Genomic DNA, 26,110 nt, shown 5'->3' with positions numbered 1-26,110 from the left:
GCGTGAGCATTAATATGGTGAAAGAGGCGCAGGTTATCTCCTATATATCTTTGTTTGATAAACCCTGTTTGATCCTTATGTATAAGATGTGGAATCACTTTGGTAAGTCTTAATGCAAGTAATTTTGCCATTATTTTGTAATCTAAATTAAGGAGAGAGATAGGACGGAAGTTTTTGACCAAAGTGGCGTCTCTGTCAGGCTTAGGAATTACTACAATGGTGGCTTCAGTGAAATTAAATTGTTTATCTGGAGTGGAATGGAGGAAATCATAGTATGTAAGGAGATGAGGAGCTAAAATGTTTCGGAATTGTTTAAAAAATTTGTTAGTGAAACCGTCCGGACCAGGAGCTTTCCCAGTCGGTAGGGAAGATATGGCAGCTTCTATTTCTGTTATGGTTATCTTTGAGCCTTCCTATCACTCGAGATGAGGTTCAAAGGGTAATTCAACAGCTCCCTCTTGGCAAATTGCCGGGCCTTGATGGGTTCAGTGGTGAATTCTATCGGTTACTCTGTGGTTATGTTACTGACCCGCTGTGTCATTATTTTCATCAGGCCATAGAGAGGGGCCAATTTCCGACAGTGGCTAATCAAGCCTTAATTACTGTTTTGCCCAAGCTAGCAAAGATCCCGGTCTGGTAGAATCGTATCAACCTATTTCCTTAATTAATGTTGATTTGAAAATTCTTACTAAATTACTGGCCGATCGCTTGGCCCCTCTCATTCCTGCCCTGGTGAAAGAGGATCAAATTGGTTTTGTACAGGGTCGGCAGGCCGGTCACAATGTGCGTAAGTTGTTATTGGCCATGGCACATTGTGAGTCTCATCGTATCCCTTCTCTGGTCATTAGCTTTAATTCAGAGAAGGCTTTTGATCGGGTCGAGTGGGCTTTCCTCTTTCCTTTGTTGGAACGGTTTGGGATGTCGGGGGTTTTTCTCCGAGCAGTCCAGTCGTTGTATCATAATCCTGCAGCGGCGGTCCTGGTTAATGGGCATGCTTCTTCGGTGTTTCCTTTGGGGAGGGGGACGTGACAGGGGTGCCCGTTATCACCACTCCTGTATATTCTGTTTTTAGAACCCTTATTGATTCAGCTTAGACAACATCCGGACCTGTCGGGGGTAGATGTGGGGGGCTCGTTGTCCGTTGCTTGGCTTTTGCAGATGATATCATGGTGCTGCTTACTCGACCGGCAAGCACCCTGTCCCCTCTATTGGATCAGCTTTCTAAGTTTGGAGCGCTCTCTGGCTTGAAGCTTAATGTGTCCAAATCGGAGGCTTTGGCCCTACATCTTACTGTCTCTTCCATTTGGCCTACTCTTCCTTTGAAAGAAGCTCCTGATCAGGTTAAATACTTAGGGGTTTATGTCCCTTCGACCTTATGTAAGTTGTGCGAGGCCAATGTGGGGCCCCTACTTAAGAAATCTGTGGAGCTGTTGAGGCTCTGGGGTGCCCTCCCCATTTTGTTGGCGGGATGTATTTTTCTTTATAATATGATGCTGGTTCCCCGATGGTTATACCTTATGTAGACTTTGCCCGTCTGGTTGAAGCGTCGGGATGTAGCGGTCTTATATAGGGAACTTTGTGTATTTTTGTGGGGGGGGTAAGCGTCCTCGCTTGTCCTTGCAGGTGTTGATGCTCCCTGTGTCTAAAGGGGGGTTTGGCTTAATGGACCTTCAGATCTATAATCTAGCATGTGGGATGTGGGTGTTACGCGACTGGTGTCTTGAATCATCTGTAGCACTGTCTTACACGCTTGAACGGGATCTTTTAGCGCTGCTGACGGGGTTGTATGTCCTCATGCCCCTTCCACTTGTTTACCTGCTAGTTTGAGAGAATCATGTGGTCTAGGCTTACATGCGGTGGGGCTGGAAACTACTGTGCAAGAAGCTCTCTGTGAATTTTAATATAACCCCTTTTCTGCCCCTTGTGGGGAATCGGGATTTCTCCCCGGAGAGCGAGACGCGTCCTTTTCAGGCCTGGTATGCGCGGGGTATCCTACGGGTGGGAGATATTTTACATGAGCGTGGCCGTCTCCTTACTCCATTGGAAATAATGTCTTTGTATGATCTAGACTCGGTGGATATGTTTGGGTACATACAAGTGCAACATTATGTATCTGGGTTGGATGTGGCGGCCTTGACAGTCGATATTTCCGAGCAGTTCGGTTTGTGTTTGGCTCTGTGGGAACCTGTGGCTCCTCGGTTGGGGTATTATGCCTCTACTCTTTTGAATCTCAGCCCGGACAATCTGTCCTACTGCCTGGCACGGGCACGGAGTGCGGATCTACAGGTAAATCTTGAGCCTGTTGTTATTTCTGATGGGTTTGTGCACTACTATCGGTGTCTTGGAGTATGGTTCACCGGGAACAGGAATATAAGTTCTTACACAGAGCCTTTATTTCTCCGTTGCGGGCATTTCGGGTGGGTTTTGGTGAACGGGATGCTTGTCCTAATTGTGGCTACACAGGCGCTACGTTGGGGCATATGTTTTGGGCACGCTCTGCAATACAACTTTTTTGGACTAAGGTATGGAAATATCTCAGTACCCTAGTGTCTGCTTTACCTGCTTGCTCCCCGCAGCTCGTCCTTTTTTCTGTTGCTACTGAATTGGGGAGTCTCTCAAGGGGCCATCGCCTTTCTGTGTTTAAAGCTTTATTATTGGCTAAGTGGGTGATTTTGGTGTACTGGCGTCTGTCTGCCTCTCCATCTGTGGGTCAATGGAAGCAGTTTCTTTTAGAATTGGCTTTATTGGAGCGCAGAGCTGTGTCGGGTAGAGTACGGTGTGGTTGGGATAGGTTCCAGGATATTTGGGAGGTGTATTGGGCCTCCTTGCCCTACAGGTCGAGGAGTCTGCTTCTTAACTCGTAGTTTGGGCCTGGATCCCCCGGTAGGTCCTTACTTCTTCTCTCTCCTTTCTGTTTTCATCAGTCCTTTTATTTCTTTTCTTTTTCCCTCTTTTTTCTCCTCTTTTCTTTTCCCTTTTCTTTCTCTTCTACTACTTTTGTTTTTCGGAATAATCCACACACTCACCTCTTCTCTTCTTCTGCATCTTCTTCTTTTTCTACATTTTCCTGGATCTATCTGTTTCTTTCTGGCATGCTATCCACTCGAGGGTGGAGGGGTTGGGGAGAGATGGATGGGGGCAGGAGGTGGGTATAAAACTTGAAAACTATACTGTTGGGCAATTGGTATATTGCACTAGGTTTATTGTGTTGCACTCGTTATTGTCTGTTTTGTTTGTTTTTCTGGGGCTCTGTTTGCCATTTTTTTTTTGCCTTTTTTGCTTGTTCATGAGTGCTATTTTGTATGACATTCACTTTTTGCTCAATAAAGAGATTAATAATAAAAAAAAAAAAAAAAAACCCACGAGCAGAGAAGACAAGCTCCTACTGTCTGGCTTGTAGGAAAGAAACTGGATTCCTGGGGAGCAATCCTGAGGTAAGAGAGAAGGGGCTCAAAACTTTATGTAATGAGGATTCCTACAAGCTCTGGTGAGTATGGGGAAATAACCCAGTAGTCCAGGAATAGAATGGGATTGTACGCGATTGCACTCTTCTGACTTAACATGCAACTTTCTTTCAATTAGCCCCCTTATTTTCTAACTCCTGTTACTGTGTCTTATCTGTGTATTCCGCATTCACTTCCACCCTATGCTGTCTACCAAAATATTTTATTGGGTATTGTGTTGACAATTTATCAACATACTATGCCATACTATATACTGTTATTTGAATATTTTTACTGCTATAATTGTCTTTTGCCTATACAATAATTGTACAGAAGCAGCAGATAGCAGAAAAATCATTTAAATTGCTGACTTGCTTTGTGGATATTTCTGATAATGTGTAATTTTACTAGAATGATTACTTTTTAAAGAAGGGAGGACATTAAGCTGCAACATTATATAATATTCTCAAGTTAAAAAGCAAATTATACTGTTTGAAAGCAAATCCTTAGTACATCTAATTTGAAAATGACTTAAAAACCAGATTACTTGATAGCAAAATGTCCTGCTTCTTTGAAGGCTTCTTCAGATTTTATTGGAGCATTCTTAACATCTAGAACCAAGGAGCCGTAGTTTTGTCCAGCAGAATCTGGCTCAGACTTCACTAGAAAATAAAGTAACAAGACATTACATGTAATGGTCTGGATATTTCACAAATGATAAAGAGAATAAATTATGTTCTTTACTGGTGGTATTTTCAACACATTTTTACAGAATTTAAAAGTGCAACCTAACCATCAACATTTAATGTGACTCCATGGTCCTCACAACAAGCTTTCAACACCAGTTTCTATGATCTGTATGTTTATACACTGCTAAGGAAGATAAAGACCCTGATTTACTGGAGACAAATTGCTCTGGGTGACATTTTAGCAGATATCCCACAGCTTGAGTTATCATGTGCTTATCCCAGATATTTACAGCAAACTTCATGATGGTCAGTGATGAACGAAAGATTAGAAACATGATGGCAGATAAAGGCCAAATGGCCCATCCAGTCTGCCAATCCACAGTAACCATTATCTCTTCCTCTCTCTAAGAGATCCAATGTGCCTATCCCACACCTTCTTGAATTCAGACACAGTCTGTTACCACCACTTTTTCCAGGAGACTCTTTCATGTATCTACCACCCTTTCTGTAAAAAAGTATTTCCTTAGATGACTCCTCAGCCTATCACTTCTTAACTTCATCCTATGCCCTCTCATTCCAGAGCTTCCTTTCAAATAAAAGAGACTAGACTCATGCACATTTACACCACGTAGGTATTTAAACATCTCTCACGATTACTAATTATAATAACAAAATAACTTCAAAATATGATCAAAAATGTTATTAGCCAGATTGTGGAAATACCATAAGAAAACCATTTACAATCAGTGGAGAAAAAGCCTCAACCATCAACAATATACGGATGACAACCCAATGATTTTTTTAGCCAGTCCTGGTCTGTATCATAGGCAAAAAACTCCACTACTTTTTCAAATGCAGTTTTTCAAAATAGGAAAAAGCCACCACTGTGCACAGGGAACAAAGAAAAAGAACCAAACATAGTTCACTTATCTTCATAGATGTTCATTATAGACTCAACGAATCGATCTTCATGCTACAGCAATTCTAACGCTGAGCTGAAGAATCCAGAACTAGCTGTTACTTCCAACAAGGCTCTTGTTTCGCCATGTACTGGCTGCGTCAGGGAAATCAACGTTCTCTCCTGTTCCATCCACAATAGGCTCAGAATGGCACTTGGATTTAAGCTTCCGATCTTATAACATCATTTCCGGTAAAGTTCATTCAAACCAGCACATGAATTTTACATATTCAATAAAAGGCACACCATTCTACTTTTTGGTTTAATCCATTAGGCCAAATGGTATTCAGAAAAAAGATGGATCTTTGTTCACTTTTATATAGCAACGTCTTTATGTTACCACGTCGCTCTGTAAGTGGGATATGATCTAGTAGAAAACACTTAAACTCCTCAAAGAAGTGATTTCTTTCTGCACAATGCCGTGTCAAAATATTCACTTGTCTTCTATGGGTAATATTTGAGCGATACTCAAATAATCTAGTTTTTAAACTCCGTGCTGTATGCCCTATGTAGCACAGGTCACATGGGCAGAGTATCGCATAGACTACCCCCACGGTTTCACACGTAACTGCACATGTCATTCTAATGGGTTTTCTACCAGGAATACAGATCTGATCTTCCTCACTCATTAAAGGGCAAGCAGTACAGTGAGTGCATTTAGATAATCCAACCCTCCCTCTTTCCTTCGTGGACCATACATCTGCCGGACACAGCAGATCATTTAGATTCCTATTACGGGAAAACGCTATTTTACAATCCAAATTCTTACAATTTTGTTTAGTTTGAATCATAAGCCATAAGGTTTTAATTTTTCTCCCCAGTCGCTGAAATATATTCGAAAAACGCAGAATGCACGCTATAGACTCATTACCATCATGTTTAGGTCTATATTGTAGCAATTGCTCTCAAGCACTGAACCTAGATCTTTTATAAGCTTTAGAAATGACAGATTTTGGATAACCTCGCTGTTCATATTTACACTTCAACAATTGAGCCTTATTCTTAAATTCTTCAGTTGAATAGCATATTATTCTATAACGAAAAAATTGAGATACAGGCAAATTATTCTTCAACGTGCTGGGATGCATACTATTGTACTGCAACAAAATATTCCTATCTGAGGGCTTTGTATAAATAGATGTTATCAATCTCCCACTATCTTGAATAATCTTTACATCTAAAAACGTTGTTTCAGTCATGTTAAATTTCATTTCAAATTTAATCATAGGATGGCAGTTATTCAGATATTGGAAAAAACTCTCCAAAAGTTCTTTAGTGGAGGTCCACAAGAAGAACACATCATCAATAAACCTCCACCACATTCATATATGTGCCATAAATCTTGAACCATATACCCAGTCCTTTTCAAATTTTGCTATGAATAAATTTGCTATGGAGGGAGCTAAAGACGCTCCCATCGCAACTCCTGATTTCTGCTGAAAAAACTGATGATTAAAGATGAAATAATTCTTCGATATGGCCAATGTTGTTAAAGATATTAAAACCTCTGTAGGTACTTGGTGTGGATGGGGACGCTCATCCAAAGCTTCTTTAACTACTTCAAGTGCCTCAGGCTGGGGAATACATGTATATAATGATTTCACATCCAATGTTACCATCAGAACTACATTGTCCACCCCACTGTGTGTTTCTAAAGTGTTCAAAAAGTCTGTAGTATCTAATAGAAAAGAGGGGATATTGGACATCAGAGGTTGAAGAAAAATGTCAACTTATTTACAAATTTGTTCTAATAGGGACCCCCTAGCTGACACAATCGGATGCCCCGGAGGATGTAATAGATCTTTGTGTACTTTTGGGAGAAAATATATTACCGGAACTTTAAACTGTTGGAATGTCAAAAATTTGTATTCAGTTTGCGTTATACAACCAGATTTTCTCCCTTCATTAACAATGTTCAATATTTCCAAGAAAATCTCATCCGAAGGATCATTATGCAAAGGCTGATACACTTGAATGTCACTGAGTTGAGAATAAGCTTCCTGGAAATATTCACCTTTATCCCAAATTACAACACCTCCTCCCTTATCTGCTCTCCTTATTACAATGGAGGGATCTTTTTGGAGATTTAACCACATTTTTCGCTCCCCCATTGACAAATTTTGAATTTGAGGATAATGCGCTCTTTCAAGTTTTTCTAGCTCTACATATACTAAAGCTTTAAACCCCATTAATACTGGGTCTACATTCCCGGGAGGAACCTATTTACTTTTCTCATGGACTACAGAACGGTCTCTTTTTGGTTCACATTCTGCAAAGAAAAATTTTAATTGTAAAGTTCGAAAAAAATCTTTCAAGATCTGCTCGTAGACTAAAGGGATCATATTGTTTCAAAGGAATGAAAGATAGGCCTTTATTCAATACAACTGTCTGGCAGACAAGTTTATTATTCCATCTGCACTATACTGGCTGATCGAGTTATCGGGCCTCCTTGTGGCATTTGTTTCTGGAGGCCTCTCCTGAATTGGCCTCTTTTTCCTAAAAAATGCTTCAACCCAGTAGCTTTATTAACATCATCACTACTTCCCGATAAGTCAATTGTCCCTCATCATTCACTCTCATCCATTTATATACAAATCCATCTGTATAACCTTTTTCATCCCTTTGATATTTTTTATATTTTTTAATTCTCAATTCTTCTTTAAATTTATCAACCTTATTTTGCAATTCTTAGAACTATTGTTGAAAATCTGATTCATTTTTTAGTGTTTCAATTTCCTTGTTAATAATCTCTCCTTCTTCTTTCAGTTCATCTTGAGATGTCTGAATTATCAACAACATTAAATCCAATGAACTGTTCAGGATACTGTTCCAGCATTCAACAAAAACTTTATCATCTGTGAACAATCTGGGACCATTTATATACGGTTTCACACGTAACTGCACATGTCATTCTAATGGGTTTTCTACCAGGAATACAGATCTGATCTTCCTCACTCATTAAAGGGCAAGCAGTACAGTGAGTGCATTTAGATAATCCAACCTTCCCTCTTTCCTTCGTGGACCATACATCTGCCGGACACAGCAAATGGTATATAAATGGATGAGAGTGAATGATGAGGGACAATTGACTCATCGGGAAGTAGTGATGATGTTAATAAAGCTACTGGGTTGAAGCCTTTTTTAGGAAAAAGAGGCCAATTCAGGAGAGGCCTCCAGAAACAAATGCCACAAGGAGGCCCGATAACTCGATCAGCCAGTATAGTGCAGATGGAATAATAAACTTGTCTGTCAGACAGTTGTATTGAATAAAGGCCTATCTTTCATTCCTTTGAAACAATATGATCCCTTTAGTCTACGAGCAGATCTTGAAATATTTTTTTCAAACTTTACAATTAAAATTTTTCATTCTCTATCATATTCATTCTCTATTCATTCTCTATCATATCTCCTCTCTCTTGCTTTTCCTCTAAAGTATACATATTGAGATATTTAAGTCTATCCCAATATGCCTTAGGACGAAGACCATTACCATTTTAGTAGCCTTCCTCTGGATTGACTCTATCCTTTTTATATCTTTTTGAAGGTGCAGTCTCCAGAATTGCACACAATATTCTAAATATTCTACAGGGGCATCAATACCTCTTTTTTCCTACTGGCCATACCTCTTCCTATGCACCCTAGAATCCTTCTAGCTTTTCAACCTATTTGGCCACCTTAAGATCATCACATACAATCACACTCAAGCCCCCCTCTTCCGTCATGCACATAAGTTATTCATCCTCTAAACTGTACCGTTCCTTCAGGTTTTGCAGCCCAAATGCATAACTTTGCATTTCTTAGCATTAAATTTTAGCTGCCAAATGTCAAACCATTCTTCAAGCTTCACTAGGTCTTTCTTCATGTTATTCACACCATCTGGGATGTCAATTTTTCTTTGCAATTTTAGTATCACCTGTAAAGAGGCAAATCTTACCTGACAGCCGTTCTGCAATATTGCTTATAAAAATGTTAAAAAGAACAGGCACAAGGACAGAACCTTTGAGGCACACCACTGGTAACATCCCTTATTTCAAAGTGATCTCCATTGATCACAACTCTATGTCATCTTCCACTCAACCAGTTCTTGACCCAGCCCATCACTTTGTGGCCCATCCTGAGGGCACTGAGTTTATTTATTAGACATTTATGTGGAACACTGTCAAAGTCTTTGCTAACATCTAAATACACCACATCTAGCGCACTCCCTCTATCCAATTCTCTGATCACCCAGTCAAAGAAATTGATCAGATCTGTCTGACATAGTCTATAGCTAGTGAATCCATGTTGCCTCTGGTCCTGTAATCCACTGGATTCCAGAAACTTCACCATTCTTTGTTCCAAAAGTGTTTCCATTAATTTGCTTACCACAGAAGTCAGACTTACTGGCCTGTAATTCCCTACTTCTTCCTTACTTCCACTTTTGCCCTTCTCCAGTTTTCCGGTATCACTCCTGACTCTAAAGAAGGATTGGAAAGGTCAGTCAGTGGAGCCACCAGAACTTCCTTAAGTTCCTTCAGAACCATCAGATGTACACCATCCGGCCCCATCGCTTTGTCTACCTTTAATTTAGTTAGCTCCTCACAAACACAATCCTCTGAAAATCGATCAGGGTCTACCACTCCTCCATCCCTATTCACGTTTGTCTTCTGTGGTCCCGCTCCCAGCACTTCATCTTACCTTTGCTAATTTTCATTCTTGTAAATCCACACTTTATTCCGGGACTGATATGTTATTTTCCTGTACCTGCCAGAACTTGTAAGGAAGCCCTAATTTTCAGAGACGTAAACTCCACCCCTCTTACCCAAGCAAGGTCCCCTCAGGAACCAGTTAGTTGTAAAGCAGCCAGGAACATCTGTAGAGGACAAAGAGAAAAGTGGGATACGGGGACATTCACCAACAAATAAGTCTAATTTTCTCAAAGCAAAAAATGCAAAACAGCAACAATCAAAAACAATTGACCCGTGTCATTAAACATTAGAAACCTGAATGATAAAAATAGTGCTATAAGGAGACACTGTTAGAAGCAGGAGCCTGAACTAGGGCCCTCCCCCAAACTAAGAGCTAAACCCAATCTGATAATGATCCTTAAACCCAATCTGATGGCACTCTTAGAAAAGCTGGCCAGAAATCGGAAGTCCAGCTTACCAATACCTTGAAAGGCAGACAATTGGCGAATCAGCAAGCACAGGGTAGGTTCCCAGAATAAAGTGTGGATTTACAAGAAAGAAGATAAGCAAAGATAAGAACCTAATCGTTCATTCTTGTACAATCCCACTTTATTCTAGGACAGATGGGACGTAACAGAGCAGTCCCGGAGAATTATGGTAGGACTGATGATCCTGCTGCCAAAACAGAGGCACCAAAAGCAGCATCCTGCTTTGCTGCTACATTGATCCTGTAAAACTTGGTGCACTTATTCAAAGAAAACCATGTAGCAGCCCTGCAAATATGTTCCAAATAAACCAACAACAACTCTGTCCAAGAGGACAAGATGACTCTGATAGAATGAGCCCGCACCATGATGGGGGTTTCCTTCCCGCTGCAACGTAAGCCATGGAAATAGCCAAACAGATCCATCTGGAAATGGTGGCCTTGGAAGCATAACCCTACTCACAACTGCTCACCAACCTAGCTAGCAGATTAACCATTCTCCTTAACTGTATCCATGACATCCTTTTGTTTGTCTGTCTTGTCTGTTTAGATTGTTAGCTCCTTCAAGCAGGGACTGTCTTCTTCGTGACTCTGTACAGTGCTGTGTACATCTGGTAGCACTACAGAAATAGTAGTAGTAGTATGCGCTTAGAGTGGGAGGGAAGGGGATCAGGGAAGCATAGGGCACCATCATCTCTTATTCAGGTCTGCATATATATCTATGTGGGTCCCAGCTGAATATCCAACAGGACTTGCATAGCTCTGACAGCCTGCACAACATAAATTAGTCCCAAATATTCAGTGGCTGTGGCCACATACAGCCCAGAACTGAATTCTGGGTGTAATGAATTTCAAGCAGTCAGCATTTAAAGTCAGCATGTAAAAAAGCACTGACTGCTGCTAGCTGAATATCAGCCAGTATGAGGATAATCAAGGAAGTAGCTGTTTTAAGAGTAAGGCGTGATCAAGTAAACAACCCTAAAGTGGACTACAAAATTAAACATATAAAGATGGTAACTGAGAAATCAAATGGCTGAACTCCAAGATTCAAATTGGCAGGTTTAAGATCATCTGAAAGCACTGGATGAAGGCGGGCATACGTACTCTAGATCAGTGTTCTTCAACCTTTTTACACCTATGGACCGGTGGGAAAAAAAAAAATTATTTTGTGTACCGGAAACTACTAGGACTGAAATAAAAAAAACCCCGTTTCTGCCTCGTCTCTGTGAGCTCGGTCCTCGCAAACTATCTAATCCCATCTACACAAGCCTCAGTTATGATTTTATATTGAATGTATTTTATTAAAGTATAAAAAGAAACAATATTCTGTACAATTGTCATTTTATAAATACAAATAATACAGAGCAAGGATCAACAAAACCCCTGTCTCCCCTCCCCTTCACATATATCCCTTCTACTATCAAGAAAACTGAATAAGCCAAATTATTACAGAATGCTACACAGAAATATCATTCTAACAGAATACCACAATCACACATAGCAGGAATAGGGTTAGAGGAGTGCAACTAGGGCAACTGCCCCCCTGGTCAGAGAGAGCCCTAAGCCACTGTCTGGACTTTGCAGTCCCCAGTTATGTCTAACACCAGCTCTAGCAGGATATATATTTTAAATTTGATATATTCTAATCACAAAACAGAAATAAAATTATTTTTTTCTACCTTTTGTTGTCTCTGGTTTCTGCTTTCATCTTCTTTTTACTCTCTTCCTTCCAGTGTCTGCCCTCTCTGTCTCTTCAATCCAGCATCTGCCCCTTCCATCCACTGTCTGCCCTCTCCCCCTTCCATATGGTATCTGTCTTCTTTCTATGCCCCTCTCCATCCAGCCTGTGCCCCCTCTTTCTTTTACATGATTCATTCCAGCTTCACTGCTCTCTTCATTTTTATCTCTCCTATACCAGATCTAGCATCTTTGTCCCTCTCTAGTTCTCTACAGACCCTTCCCATCTCTCTACTTTCTCATTCCTGTCTCTCACCTTCCCCTCCTCTAATCTCCCTGCCAGCTGTTTCCTTCCTTTTTCCTTCTCCCTTCTCTCCTCCCCCTGTCCAGCAGTAACTCTCTTCCCTTCCCTTTCCCTCCTCCCCTCCCAGCAGCATCTCTCCTTCTCCTTCCCTCCAGGTCCAGTTGCAGCTGTCCCTTTTTTCCCGTGCCCAGTAGCTTCCCAGCCTTCTCCCTTCCTAGCAGCTGTCGGTACTTACCAGTGCAGCGATTCAGGAAGGCAGCCTTGGGTCCTTTGATGGGTCGCGCCGCCTCTGAGGAAAGAGGAAGTTGCATCATCAGAGGCGGCTGCGACTCAGCAAAAGCCTTCCTGAATCGCTGCACTGGTAAGTACCGACAGCTGCTAGGAGGGGAGAAAGCCACTGTTGGAGGCTCTCCATGATCTCCCTGACCCTGCGCGGATTTCAGCTTGTAGATCTTGCCAGCCCTGCGCAGACCGGCAGGAAATTGCAGCTATCGATCTCGCCAGCCCTGCATAGACCGGCAGGAATTTTCTGCAGACCGGTACATTGAAGAACAGTGCTCTAGATGATGTAATTTATGAGGAAAAGCTGCTTGATTTTTCACGACTGCAACAAACATTTGGTATTGCTAAAACTCAAAGTTATAGGTGGTTGCAGTTGAAGCAGGCCATTCAGGAGGGGTTCCCTGATTGGAAAAATCTTAAAATTCAGTATAGTTTGCCGTTCCTGTGCTTCCAGATGAATTTCCTGGGTCACCAAGCCACTCAGTGGTATAAATTAATATCTGGATTTTTGAATAAGAAACCAAAAACTGGTCTTCATGACATTTGGAGCACTGAGATAAAGCATCAGATTACTGCGTCTCAATGGCCATGAATCTGGACTTGGAGGTTTTTCTTGTTACTTAGAGCATTTTGGACTCCGGTTAGATTACAGAAATTAGATAGTTCCAAGTCTAATAGATGCTGGCACTGCCATCTTGAACCTGGGACGTTAGATCATCCATTATATTATTGTCCCTTGATACTTCAATTTTGGAGATCCATTTGGGATAAGGTGAACAAAGTACTGGAAAGTGCTATTTGGCACTTTAATGACAGCTAAAAGTCAAATATCATCTCACAATAACAAACTTCTCTTTTATTATGACATGGGGTTGCCATACAGCTTATTTTAAGGAATTGGAAAATCTGGGATCGATTAAACTATACCTTTTGGTGGGAGTCTCTGTGTCACGTCTTTAAAATGGAACATATTATGGCTATGCAACAGTGACATTATAAGAAGTTTTTGGATATTTGGGAGCCATTGACAAAATTTTGCAAAGAGTGATTGTAGATTTTGCCCCTTGATCTTGCACGTCCAGGGGGGGTTGTAAAATATTTTTAATTTGAGTGCAATTTTTGAATATGAAGATGGGTGGGGTGATATAGGTATTTGTCATAGATTACAATTTTGATTGAATTTAGGTGCTATTATAGTGTAATATGTTGCACTTATTTTTGGCTTCAAAATGAATAAAGATATATATTTTTTTAAATCTATAAACAGTTGATATGGTTAGGCTGTCACTAACAATAGAATATCTGTTAACACAAGATTGGGCACTTGGTTCAATATCAGAATATTTTACCTTTAATAGCTGCCATGGCTAAACTGTTGGTTATAACAGAATCCTCACTACTGTCAATAGCTGTTGTGGCTGGACTATTGATTGTAGAGGTAGGTGCAACAGTAGACAATTTGCCTGTAAAAACACCAACAATTCCAATAAATAAATGAATTGGTTGCTTATATCTAAATCTCTCTATATGTTCAATGGAGCATTTCATTACCTTTTGGAATTGCATCACTAGTACAAGTAGAGAAAGCATACAAGTAGCGAAAGCATACAGAAGTGCATAGAATTCTTTGTAAACCTGTGTGTATGTGAGACAGATAGAGGCCTTCCAGTTTTTCATTAAATCTAGGAACCAGCTGCAGAGACTTCTATTCTCCCTCCCCATCCTTCCAACATTGCCCACTATGAAAATGGGAGAGGGAGGAACCCCTTCCAGATCAGCATAAATAGCTCTTTTAGAAACTGTCTTAGAAAGGCTCTTTACCTATTTTGTCTGTGGGCAAACAAACATTAGGAAACCAGTTCTCTACAGTGTCTCTACAAATCACTGGCAAAAAAACAGCAGTCTCCTTTCCTAAAGCATAAGAATATATGAATAGCTGTACTGGATCAGACCAAGGGTCCATCTTGCCCAGTATTCTGTTTCCAACAACGGCCAATCCAGGTAGTAGCAACATTCTATGCTACTGATCCAAGGACAAGCAGTGCCTTCTCCCATGTTTGTTGTCTCAGCTTCTTTGTGCATGCAGTAGTTCCTGAACTGCAGCAGAAATATCTGAAGACAACCTCTCTAAATGGAAGACAGAAGGTAATCCAGCAATAACCTTTACATACCTTCTCACTACAAGGTAACTACAGTCACTAATTTCTAACCCCTCATAATACTTTACAGCCTTCATAGTGCTTTTTGATTAAAACCACTTTAAAACAGCATACTACACTGAGATCTATGTCCATACTAAACTAGCCATAAATCACCTAACCTCCCACAAAGATCAAGATTATAAAGGTTGGCTCAACTTAAAACATAGCAGTTAACTAAGAAGCTGAATGATGAAATGGCCACAGATTTCCTGTCTGACCTTAACAGGTCTACTCCTATTTAAGGCAGTAGTAATCAACAGGTCACGTAACAAGCATTCTGTGATTTCAAATACAACATGTCACTAAAAATTCATTTTCTCCACTCGCATCTGGATTTTTTCCCTGATAATCTTGGTAGTGTTAGTGATGAGCATGGGGAAAGGTTTCACCAGGACACTTCTACAATGGAGAAACGATTCAGGGCAGATGGTATTCAACATTACTACTACCGGTACTACTACTACTACTATTAATTATTTCTATAGTGCTACCAGATGCACGCAGCACTGTACAGAGTCACAAAGAGTAAGAAAACAGTCCCTGCTCGAAAGAGCTTACAATATAAACAGGCAATACAGACAAACTTGATGCCATGGATACAGTTAAGTGGAACAGTTAATCAGCTGGCTGGGTTGGAGGGCAGAAGAATAGGGTTAAGGATTGAAAGCTCCTAATATCATTCTAGAAAATAATATTTATAGGAACTCTTAAATCTGTGCAATGCATTACATTATGATTTCTCATGCTTTAAATATTTGTGATTTGCTCAAAAACTATACATGATAAGAAAAAACTGAGGCTATTTTCATACACAGGAGGTCAAATTCTATAAAGTAAACCTCATTTTCTTCTTGCCTCAGAAAAAAAGTTAAAATTTGTTGCACAGTGTTATCAGATAGAAAAAAGAGGATAGCGTTAAATGGTCATTTTTCTTAATGGAGGAAAGTAAACAGTAGAGTGCCGCAGGGGTCTGTATTGGAACTGGTGCTATTTAACTTATTTATAAATGATCTGGAAATTGGAACGATGAGTGAGGTGACTAAATTTGCAGGTGGCCTAAACTGTTCAAAGTTGTTAAAATATATGAGGACTGTGAAGAACTTCAGGAAGACCTTAGAAAATTGGAAGAGAGGGTGTCCAAATGGCAGTTGAAATTTAATGTGGACAAATGCAAAGTGATGCACATTGGGAAGAATAATCCAAATCATAGTTATCAGATGCTAGGGTCCACCTTGGGAGGTCAGCATTCAAGAAAAAGATCTGGGTGTCATTGTGGATAATACACTGAAACCTTTCACCCAATGTGTGGCAGTGACCAAGAAAGCAAATAGGATGCTAGGAATTATTTAAAAAGGGATTGTTAACAAGACTAAGAATGTTATAAAGCCCTTGTATCGCTCTATTGTGCAACCTCATCTGGAGTATTGTGTTCAATTCTGTTCTCCTTATCTCAAGAAAGATACAGTGGCACTAGAAAAGGTTTAAAGAAGCGTGACCAAGATGATAAAGGGGATGGAACTCCTCATATGAGGAAAGACTAAAACAGTTAGGGCTCTTCAGCTTGGAAAAGAGATGGCTGAGGGGAGATATGATTGAAGTCTAAAAAATCCTGAGTGGAATAGAACGGGTACAAGTGGATTGATTTTTCACTCTGTCAAAAATTACAAAGACAAGGGGACACTCAATGAAGTTATAGTGAAATACTTTTAAAACCAATAAGAGGAAATATTTTTTTCACTCAAAGAATAGTTAAGCTCTGGAACATATTATCAGAGGTTGTGGTAAGAGCGAATAGCATATTTGGTTTTAAGAAAGGTTCGGACAATTTCCTGGAGAAAAAGTCGATAGTCTGTTATTGAGAAAGACATGGGGGAAGCCACTGCTTGCCCTGGATCGGTAGCATAGAATGTTTCTACTCCTTGGGTTTTGGTCAGGTACTAGGGATCAGGCTTGGCCTGAGTGAGAACGGGCTACTGGTCTTAATGGACCATTGGTCTGACCCAGTAAGGCTATTCTTATGTTCTTATGCTTGGATAAGGGTATATATCCAAAAACAATATCAGCTATCACGTTCAAGTTTTCAAGTTTTATTAAAAATTTGATTAATCGCATATCATAACTTCTAGGCGATATACAGTACAATAAATGGGAATCAGCATAATCATTAAAAAAATAAGTATGAAATACAAACTAACAACATAGACTGACATACTAGAAAGAATGTGTAAGAAGGGAGAAATACAATAATTTAAGGAAAGGAAACATAAAAGGGCAGAACAAGAGGAAATAGGAAGCCTTTCATGATTCTCAAAATACAAAGCAGAAATAAGGTACAAACTGAAGCTTGTGTTTAAGGAGCTGGTTGGGATCACAACTCAAAGGTGTCTTTAAATAAAAAGCTTTTTAGGGCTCCTTTAAACTTGTCTAGATTTTTTCTTCTCTTAAGTGGACAGGTAAAGAATTCCAAATTGAAGGTGCGGTTACCGAAGTATGGATCCGCAATGTGTGTTAATGGCTTTTAAAGGGGGCACAAACAGTAAACTGAGTAGTTGATCTGAGTGATATTAAAATTTTGTCAATTAAATTTGGGACCTTCGCTATTAGAACATTAAACATTAGCAAAGCTATTTTATAGATTATTCTATATGAGATTGAAAGTCAATGAGCTTTCTTCAGAAGGAGGGGGGAAACATGATTGAACTTCCTGGATTTAGTGATAATTTTAATTGTGGTGTTTTGGATCATTTGAAGCTGCCTGAGTTCTTTTTGTAGGATACCTTTGTATAACGAGTTACAGTAGTCAAGTTTGGATATACAATAATGAGTGAATGAATCAATATATTTAAAGAAGCAGGGTCAAGGAAATTTGACAAAGAGCGGATCATGTGCAATCTGTAAAAAGTGTTTTACCTTGGAACTAATCCATTCACGGTAACTCAATTTATGATAGAAGATTACGCCTAAGATTTTGACTGAAGTTCCTATTGTCGATGCATATCAAAAAAACTAAGGAAATTCCATCTTTCCACAGAAAGAGCACGGATGTACCCTTATTTTTTGCTCCATAAGATGCACTTTTTCCACCCAAAAAAGTGGGTGGAAAAAAGGGTGCGTCTATGGAGCGAATACCCAAACCACGAAACCCCCCCCCCCCGGTTACCTTATTTTAATTTTGATGCCCTCCCTTGCTGGACGCGGCTGCCTCTCCAGCGGCACAGTGGCGCGCAAGGCTGCCTGCCTGGTCGGCTGACGTGGCTGCCTCCTCTTCCCTTCTGTAGCTGCAGAGTGGCACACAAGGCTGACTGCCTAGTCCCGTGCCACTTCCATTCTCATGGGAAGTAGCATGGGACCAGGCAGGCAGTCTTGTGCGCCGCTCTGCCGCTACAGAAGGGAAGAGGAGGCAGCCGCGTCAGCTGACCAGGCAGGCAGCCTTGCACGCCACTCTGCTGCTGGAGAGGCAGCTGGAGACAGCAAGTCCTGCTTCCCACACACTCCCCGTGGGCTGGGCATGAGCAGCAGCTATCGGATCCGGAAGTCGATGGGAGTCCCGGCATGGCGGAGCAGCCCTGAAGAGAGCGAGCAGCTGCAGCAATAGTAGCGGCGGCGGCTGGTTCCAGCCTCCCGCTCTCCTTCCTCCTTTCCCCCATGGCAGCGCTGGGTGCCACATCCGGGCCTCAGTTGACTCCAACGCAGCTCCTCTGACTCCCTTTGCGTTCGGGCGGGACAAGGAGGAATGGGCCCATTAAGCTGTGCCAGAGGAACTAAAGGTACGAGGAGAGGTCGGAGGGGGTACGGGGGTATGTGCCTGCCTGCCTGACTGCTTGCCTCGGGGGGGGGGCGGGTGCCTTTCCTTGCCTGCCTGTCTGTCTCAGGGTGGGGATGAGGAGTACAGGAGGAAGGAAATGACAATCCAGCAAAAGAACCAGGGCAATCAAGGGAGGGAGACAGAGCAAAGAAATGCTGAAGGAGGAGGGAGCATAAGGACAGGGACAAGTAATAATGCTGGAAAGTGGAGGAATAAAGATATAGAGATGTGATACTTAATGGAAGGGAAGGAAATGGATAGTGAAGAGGAGAAGAAAAATTATGCACTTTGGGAGGCCCTGCCTGCCTGCTTGCTTGTCTCTGGGTGGGGGCCCTGCCTGTCACTAGGCCACTAGGCCTGCCTACCCTATCCCTGCCTACCACTAGACCACTAGGGTTCAGAATGGGTTTTTTTCTTGTTTCTTCCTCTATATTTAGGGTGTGTCTTATGGTCAGGTGCGTCTTATGGAGCGAAAAATATGGTAGTTTTTGGAACATTCAAAGACAACATATTCTCACTGAGCCATAGGCTAATGTTCCTCAGTTTTTAGTTAATGTTGTTTATTTTGTTAGTGCTTATTGGATCAAGGGGATGGAGAGCTGAATGTCATCGGTGTAAGCAAATACAGTAAATCCGATATACTGGCATAACGTCAGTGGTGGTGCCCAAGTAAATATTAAACAGAAGTGGAGAAAGTATGGATCCTTGAGAGATCCCATGGTTGTTCGTATAAGTGTTAGATAAAGAATTATTAAATACTACTTTTGAAGTTTGATTTGGGAAATAAGAGCGAAACCAGTTGAGCACTTGATCACTACGGCTTATAGAAGACAATCTGTTTAGAAGTAATTGGTGGTCGATAGTGTCAAATCGGAGGATAGGTGAAGCGAGATAAGTATGATCGAGGACCCCAAGTCCTTACGTGCAGACCTAGCTAACGTTAAAAAATTCAAATCAGTAGCCAGAATACAATAGCCTATGAAATTCTTAGAATTCTGTGTTAATATACAACTAACAGGCTACTTAAACCTAGCTGATTGATTTCAGTTCACAACATGGATTTAGAACCATGTATAGTACAGAAACCTTACTGCTGAAATTTAACATCAAAAGTGAAATCCGAGTAAGAGTAAACAGACTGTTCTGCTGCAATTCAACAACTCTGCAGCATTTCATGAAATCGATCACCTCCTATTAGGACATCCCATGAAATATTCAGTCCTTTCTTAATAAATGTTTACATAGCGATGGAAAATATATTTTTTTAATCTCTGGAAAAGAAAGTGATGTAATTGCAGGTAAACAACAAAAATTTTCCTTGATTTACTCAAGAAACAAAAGATATCCACAAAAATGTGTATTCTAACTGAGGAATAAATTAGGACACCCCCACATATTCTCCCACTTAAAGTGGCTCAGATCACACACAGGTGTATCACATCAGGTGCACATGATTAGAACACTGTTACTCAACATTTTGAAGGAAGTTTGCCCTACTTAAACCTCATTTAGTTTGATGAGCTCATGACTGCTGCGGTAAGATCAAAAGAGCTGTCTGAGGCCTTCAGAAAGAAGACTGTAGCAGCTTATAAGTCTGGTAAGGGATTTAAAAAGATCTCAAAATAATTTGACATTAGTTATTCCACGGTCCGGAAAATAGTGTACAAGTGGAGGACTTTCCAAACAACTGCCAACTTGCCCAGGTCTGGCCATCCAAGCAAGTTGACCCCCAGAACAGACCACAAGATGCTAAAAGAAGTCTCCAAAACCCCTAAAATGTCATCACGAGACCTACAGTAGGCTCTTGCTACTGTTAATGTGAAAGTGCATGCCTCTATAATCAGAAAGAGACTGCACAAATTTAACTTGTATGGGAGGTGTGCAAGGAGGAAACCTTTGCTCTCTAAGAGAAACATCAAGCTAGACTGAAGTTTGCCAGAGAGAATGTGGACAAACACCAGAAAAGAGGACATATTTGGCGTACACCAAATACAGAATTCCAGGAAAAGAACCTCATACCAACTGTGAAGCATGGAGGTGGAAGTGTCATGGTTTGGGGATGCTTTGCTGCAGCAGGACCTAGCCAGCTCTCCATCATAGAATCCACCATGAATTCTATCATGTATCAGAGGGTGCTTGAGGAACATGCAAGACCATCTGTATGAAAATTACCCTAAAGCTGAAGCGGAACTGGACCCTGCAACATGACAATGACCCAAAACATACTAGTAAATCCACCAAAGACTGGCTTAAAACTAAGAAATGGAGAGTCCTGGAGTGGCCTAGTCAAAGTCCCGATCTTAATCCCATTGAGATGCTATGGGGTGATTTGAAATGGGCTGTACATGCAAGAAACCCCTCAAACATATCACAGCTGAAAGAATTCTGCATTGAAGAGTGGCCCAAACTTTCCTCAGACCGATGTTAGAAACTGGTAGATGGCTACAAGAAGTGTCTCACTGCAGTTATTTCAGCCAAAGGGGTAACACTAGCTATTAGGGTATAGGGTGTCCTAATTTATTCCTCAGTTAGAATACACATTTTTGTGGACATCTTTTGTTTCATGAGTTAATCAAAGAAAAGTTTTGTTGTTTACCTGCAATTACATCACTTTCTTTTCCAGAGATAAATTTAAAAAAAAAAAAGATTTGACATCGATATGTGAACATTTCTTAAGAAAGGACTGAATGTTTCAAGGGGGGGTCCTAATTTTTTCACATGACTGTATATGAATTAGGAATACAAGGCACTGTGCTAAAATGGTTTAGAGAATTTTTTGAGAATAGAACTATATTGAAATGCAAGGCTCGCCACTGTCCCCCTACAGTTTAATGTATACTTAAGCCCTCTGGGAAAGAGATTTGATATGCCCTAAATTCATGCATTCTCTTATGCAGGTGTGACAGGGTGAAATTCCTGTCATGAGCCAGCAGGGGGAAGCCTTAGCAGCAGATAGAAGGAGCTAATCCGCAAAAGATCCTGCAAAAGCCCCTGGGAGCTGTCCATTTACCCTGAGTAAAAGCCTTCTATTAAGGAAGCTACACTGGCTACCATTAAAGAAAAGAACTCAATTTAAGATTGCTTGTATAGTCTATAAAACCACATATGGAGAAAACGCTCAAGGACTAACAACCAATATCAAAGTTACTTGCTCATTCATCAACTATAGAACAACACAATGCTTAAAGCCAGGGGTGGGCAAACTTTTACACTCATGGGCCACAATGGGTTCTTAAATTTGACAGAGGGGCTGGAGCAAAAGCATCTTTCTATCCCTCCATCCCCCTGTGCAGAAGAACCCTTACCCAGCTTCCATCAGTATCGTGGCATATGAAAGGCCCTGACAAGAGAAGGCCGCGAAGCAGCTTGTTTAGAGTGCTGCCGGCCCGACACTGCTCTGGAGGGAGGTATGTAAGGCTCGCAGTTGCAGTCAGCAGGGTTTGGATGGTCAGTGGGCCAGATTAAAAATTAAACGCGCCGGATATAGCCCACGGGCCGTAGTTTGCCCATGTCTGTTTTAAGCTGTCCTATCCTGCACTCCAACAAGTACACTGAAATAAACTATTTGAGACCACCTTCGAATTTCAAGGCCCCAAAACCTGGAACAGCCTATCACTCACTATACTTGCAACAGATATCATCATACAGCCATTTTAGGAAAATGTTACAGACATATCTTTCCTCTGTCATTTTTCTGATTGCCATCCAATTGAAAACTAAGATCCTTACTGTAATTGGGCTGGATACCTGAAAAGAATCTTATTGTAAGCCGCAATGAATCCTTGTAGAAATTTTTAGGACATAAGAAATTTTATGGTATTGTATGGGTATATCAATTTTGGAGATGTCAATTTTAGAAAGCACTAGTGAAAAATGGTACAATTTCATGTGGAAAATCAACAAGTAGCTTTAAATTTTGTGTAATATGTTACTTACCTACCTGGAATTTCTTTGAAATTATGCAAAATTACACAAATTCTGAAATATGTTTAAATGTTCTAATAGTTTTTATGTGTTTGCGTTCAATGTTAGTGCCTTTTCGGCTCCAGTTATCAATTTATCTTATTTATTTACCCATATTTGACACTAACACATTAGCTTCAATTTCTCATTCAGAGGTTTTTCAACACAGCATCGCAATAGAGATAACAGGCCAAAAAACATAAATTCTTGGTGTCTTGGGTTTTTTTACTTGTTCCTCGGGTTATTTGGGGCGCTGATTCAGAAAAATGCATTAGATAGTCTGAATCAGCTCTAGTTTCTTACATATGGCTATACAAAATATCATTGCTTTTTATGCCTTTGGGATAGTAGAGACAACATGAACATTGGGCATAAAAAGATTGGCCTCTGAGGGAATATTTGGTGGTTGGAGGACAAAATGTAATCAATAAACCTTTGGTAGAATGAGATAGAATCATACTGCTACCACTACATATAAAGCCAGGCCTGATGAAACAATTTGTAAAGTTTCAGGTTTCAAGTTTATTAAAAGTTTGTTGTACATGTAATATCAAATACTTCAATGCGTATGCCAATTTAAAATTAGGAGACAAAAATAAAACAATTTATACAAATAAACATACAATATATGTACAAAAGTAATTAGCGATATAAAAGGGAAGCGGGGTGAACTAAGAAAGTAAGAGTACATTTAGGGAAAAAACAACATCAGGAGGGTGATGAAGAATGTTTTATAAATATGGCTAAGCCTAAAAAGAGGATAGGGGAGGTTGTGACCTATACATAAGGTCTGGTTAAAATTAGGTATTTGAGCCTGGGATTAATGATAGATAAATTATCCTATCTATGACTCAAATGCGTCTTTGTACAGGTGGCATTTTAATGTGCTTTTAAATTTTTCTAATGAGGTTTCTCCACGTAGATAGATTGGTAAGTTGTTCCAAAGCTGGGGTGATATGACTGAAAAAATTGTAGATCTTCTGGAACCTATTATTTTTAGAGAAGAGATAGTCAGCAAATGCTGTTCTGTTGATCTAAGTGTCCTGGCTGGAGAATATGGTATCAAAAAACGATCTAGAAATATTGGTGCATTGGTTTGTTGGATTTTGAAGGTTATCAGGCTTTGAATAAAGATGGTTCGTGCATTCAATACATAGGGGCTCATAATCAAAACTGAAATACGTCTAAAAACTCACCCAAGTTGGCACTTGGACGATCTAAAAGACAGGCCATCCAAGTGCCAATAATCAAAATGGCATTTTAGATGTATCCAGGGACTTTTTAGGCCTCTGAATGCTGCTGTGCACCCAGAGCTGAAAGGGGCATTTTTGGAAATATGGTTAGAGCGGGATGTGGGCCAACCTAGACTTAGTCATCCTGCAGAGATAATCGAAGGTTTGACGACACTGCCTAGATAGAACTTATATGTTGTGACTTAGATGATGTAAAGACATGTATAATTTATTTATTTTATTTATTTATTTAGTCATTTGTTTAGCCCGTCCTCCCAAAGGAGCCCAGAACAGGTTACAAGAATACATTCATAGTATGGGTAGGACATATTTTAGTGAGAAATACAGCATGGACAAAGGGGTTTAGATTACAGCATTTACAGTATAGACATAACATGCAGACTTACAAATACAGACTTAGTGGACATAGGGAGGTTTAAATTGCAGCATTTTCAGTGTAGATATAATATGGAGGTGAAATAGCTTTTCTCTGCAGTTGGGTGCATCTTTGTTGTTAGAAAATGTGGTAGTAATTCAGGTTGTATTTGCAGTGGCATACGAGTTTTAGTGAGATTCCGTTTGGTATATTAGTAATGTCTTTGAGATCCATCTATCTGGGGGTGTAGACGTGGATCTTCAAGGAGCTAGGTTTGAAAAGAGAAAGGTTTTCACGGCTTTCCTGATGTTCCAAAGACTGTCTAGTGATCTAATGGATGGGGGAATGATTCTGGGTATGTAATGAGAATATGAGCATCTTAGGGCTGTCTCAGACATGAGTGAGCAGCCGTGTGGCAGGACCAGCTGTTTTTCTGTTTGGGATCTCAGTGATCGGTTGGGGACATAAATTTGTAGTTTTGATGCTATGTAGTTTGGTGTCATTTTGTGGAAAGTTTTGAAAGCTAACACCAAGGCTTTAAAGGCGCATTGTTTTTCGATAGGAAGCCAGTGCATGGATGTTAGTGCAGGGGTGACATGGTTGTAGAAGCCCAAGATTTTTAGGACTCGGATTGCGTTGTTTTGCACATCTTGTAAATGGGAGAGTGTTTTTGCGGGTAAGCCCACTAGTAGAGTGTTGCAATAATCTAAGCAGGATAGTACAAACACTTATAGTAGCTGGACAAAATCGTTTTTTACATAGTAACATAGTAGATGATGGCAGATAAATCCCATTCATTCTTAATAATATCACACTTAATCTAGTTCCATCAGTTAAGATTCTTGGTGTACTAATTGATGAGAAATTCACTTACCACGATCACATTTCTCTTACAGTTAAAAACTGCTTTTATAAATTACGCCGTATTAGATCAATATCCAAATTTCTGACCCCTAAATCTATTACAATTCTAATTCATTCATTAGTAATATCGAAACTCGATTACTGCAATTCACTCTTTCTCAACATATCATTAAAAGAAAAAAGGAGATTACAATTGATTCAAAATACTTCAATAAAATTAATATACAATGCAAAGAAATATGATCATGTTTCCCCGTTGTTAATAGATTCTCACTGGTTACCTATTAGCCATAGAATCACATTTAAAATAATAATACTTATCTTTAAAACTTTAGCATGCGGCGAACCTCAATTCATTTCCAGACTTTTGATACCTTACAACACACAACGTTCACTCCGCTCTTCCAACCAGAATCTTCTTTCAGTTCCTTCACTAAAAATCATCGGTACTAGAAGGGCCGATATCTTTTCGGTGACTGGCCCCCTATGGTGGAACGCCCTTCCCCAATACCTTCGTAACGAAAAAGATATTTTAATATTTAAAAAACTTTTAAAATCTTATTTATTTAGAGATGCTTTTAATGTTTAAATTATATTAAATTCAATAATGCTGAGGTTATTAACTCCCTTACCTATTGTTATTTCCTTATTCTACCCCAAACAAAAATTGTAACTTTTATCTTTTCCTTCCCACTATATGTCTGTTTAAGTTAAATGTTCTTATGTTAAAATGTCAACCCCTTTGTACTTGATATATTTTTGTTATGTACATCGCTTAGTGATTATAATAGGCGATTTATCAAATTGTGTTAATAAACTTGATAAACTTGATAAACTTGATAAAGACCCAAATGGTCCATCCAGTCTGCCCAACTTGATTCAATTTATATTTTTTAAATTTTTCCTTCTTAGCTATTTCTGGGCAAGAATCCAAAGCTCTACCCAGTACTGTGCTTGGGTTTCAACTGCCGACATCTCTGTCAAAACCGACTTCAGCCCATCTACACCCTCCCAGCCATTGAAGCCCTTCCCAACCCATTCTCTCCCAAACGGCCATATACAGACAGACACACACCATGCAAGTCTGCTCAGTACTGGCCTTAGTTAAATATAGCACAATTACTTGCCTTAACAGTTGTTATCCAGGGACAGCAAGCAGCTATTC

General features: G+C 40.2%; 1 protein-coding gene across 9 annotated transcripts in view; it reads right to left on the bottom strand.

Annotated features, from left to right (window-relative positions):
* The window catches only part of YEATS2 (YEATS domain containing 2), a 1,675,245-nt gene that overhangs the window by 312,124 nt on the left and 1,337,011 nt on the right, over positions 1-26,110 (bottom strand). For 8 of the 9 annotated variants that reach the window (XM_033957686.1, XM_033957693.1, XM_033957692.1 and 5 more), the window contains 2 exons: positions 13,854-13,967; positions 3,991-4,105 (listed from right to left, as the gene is read on the bottom strand). In XM_033957686.1, coding sequence (XP_033813577.1) covers positions 3,991-4,105; positions 13,854-13,967 — 229 coding nt within the window. The remainder of the gene's footprint in view (positions 1-3,990; positions 4,106-13,853; positions 13,968-26,110) is intronic. The other variant, XM_033957691.1, reaches the window with a different exon arrangement.

This window comes from Geotrypetes seraphini, chromosome 9 (assembly GCF_902459505.1).
Source record: "Geotrypetes seraphini chromosome 9, aGeoSer1.1, whole genome shotgun sequence".
Taxonomy (NCBI): Eukaryota; Metazoa; Chordata; class Amphibia; order Gymnophiona; family Dermophiidae; genus Geotrypetes; species Geotrypetes seraphini.
Note: the sequence above shows the minus strand (reverse complement) of the source record. Positions and strands in the feature narration are given on the sequence as shown.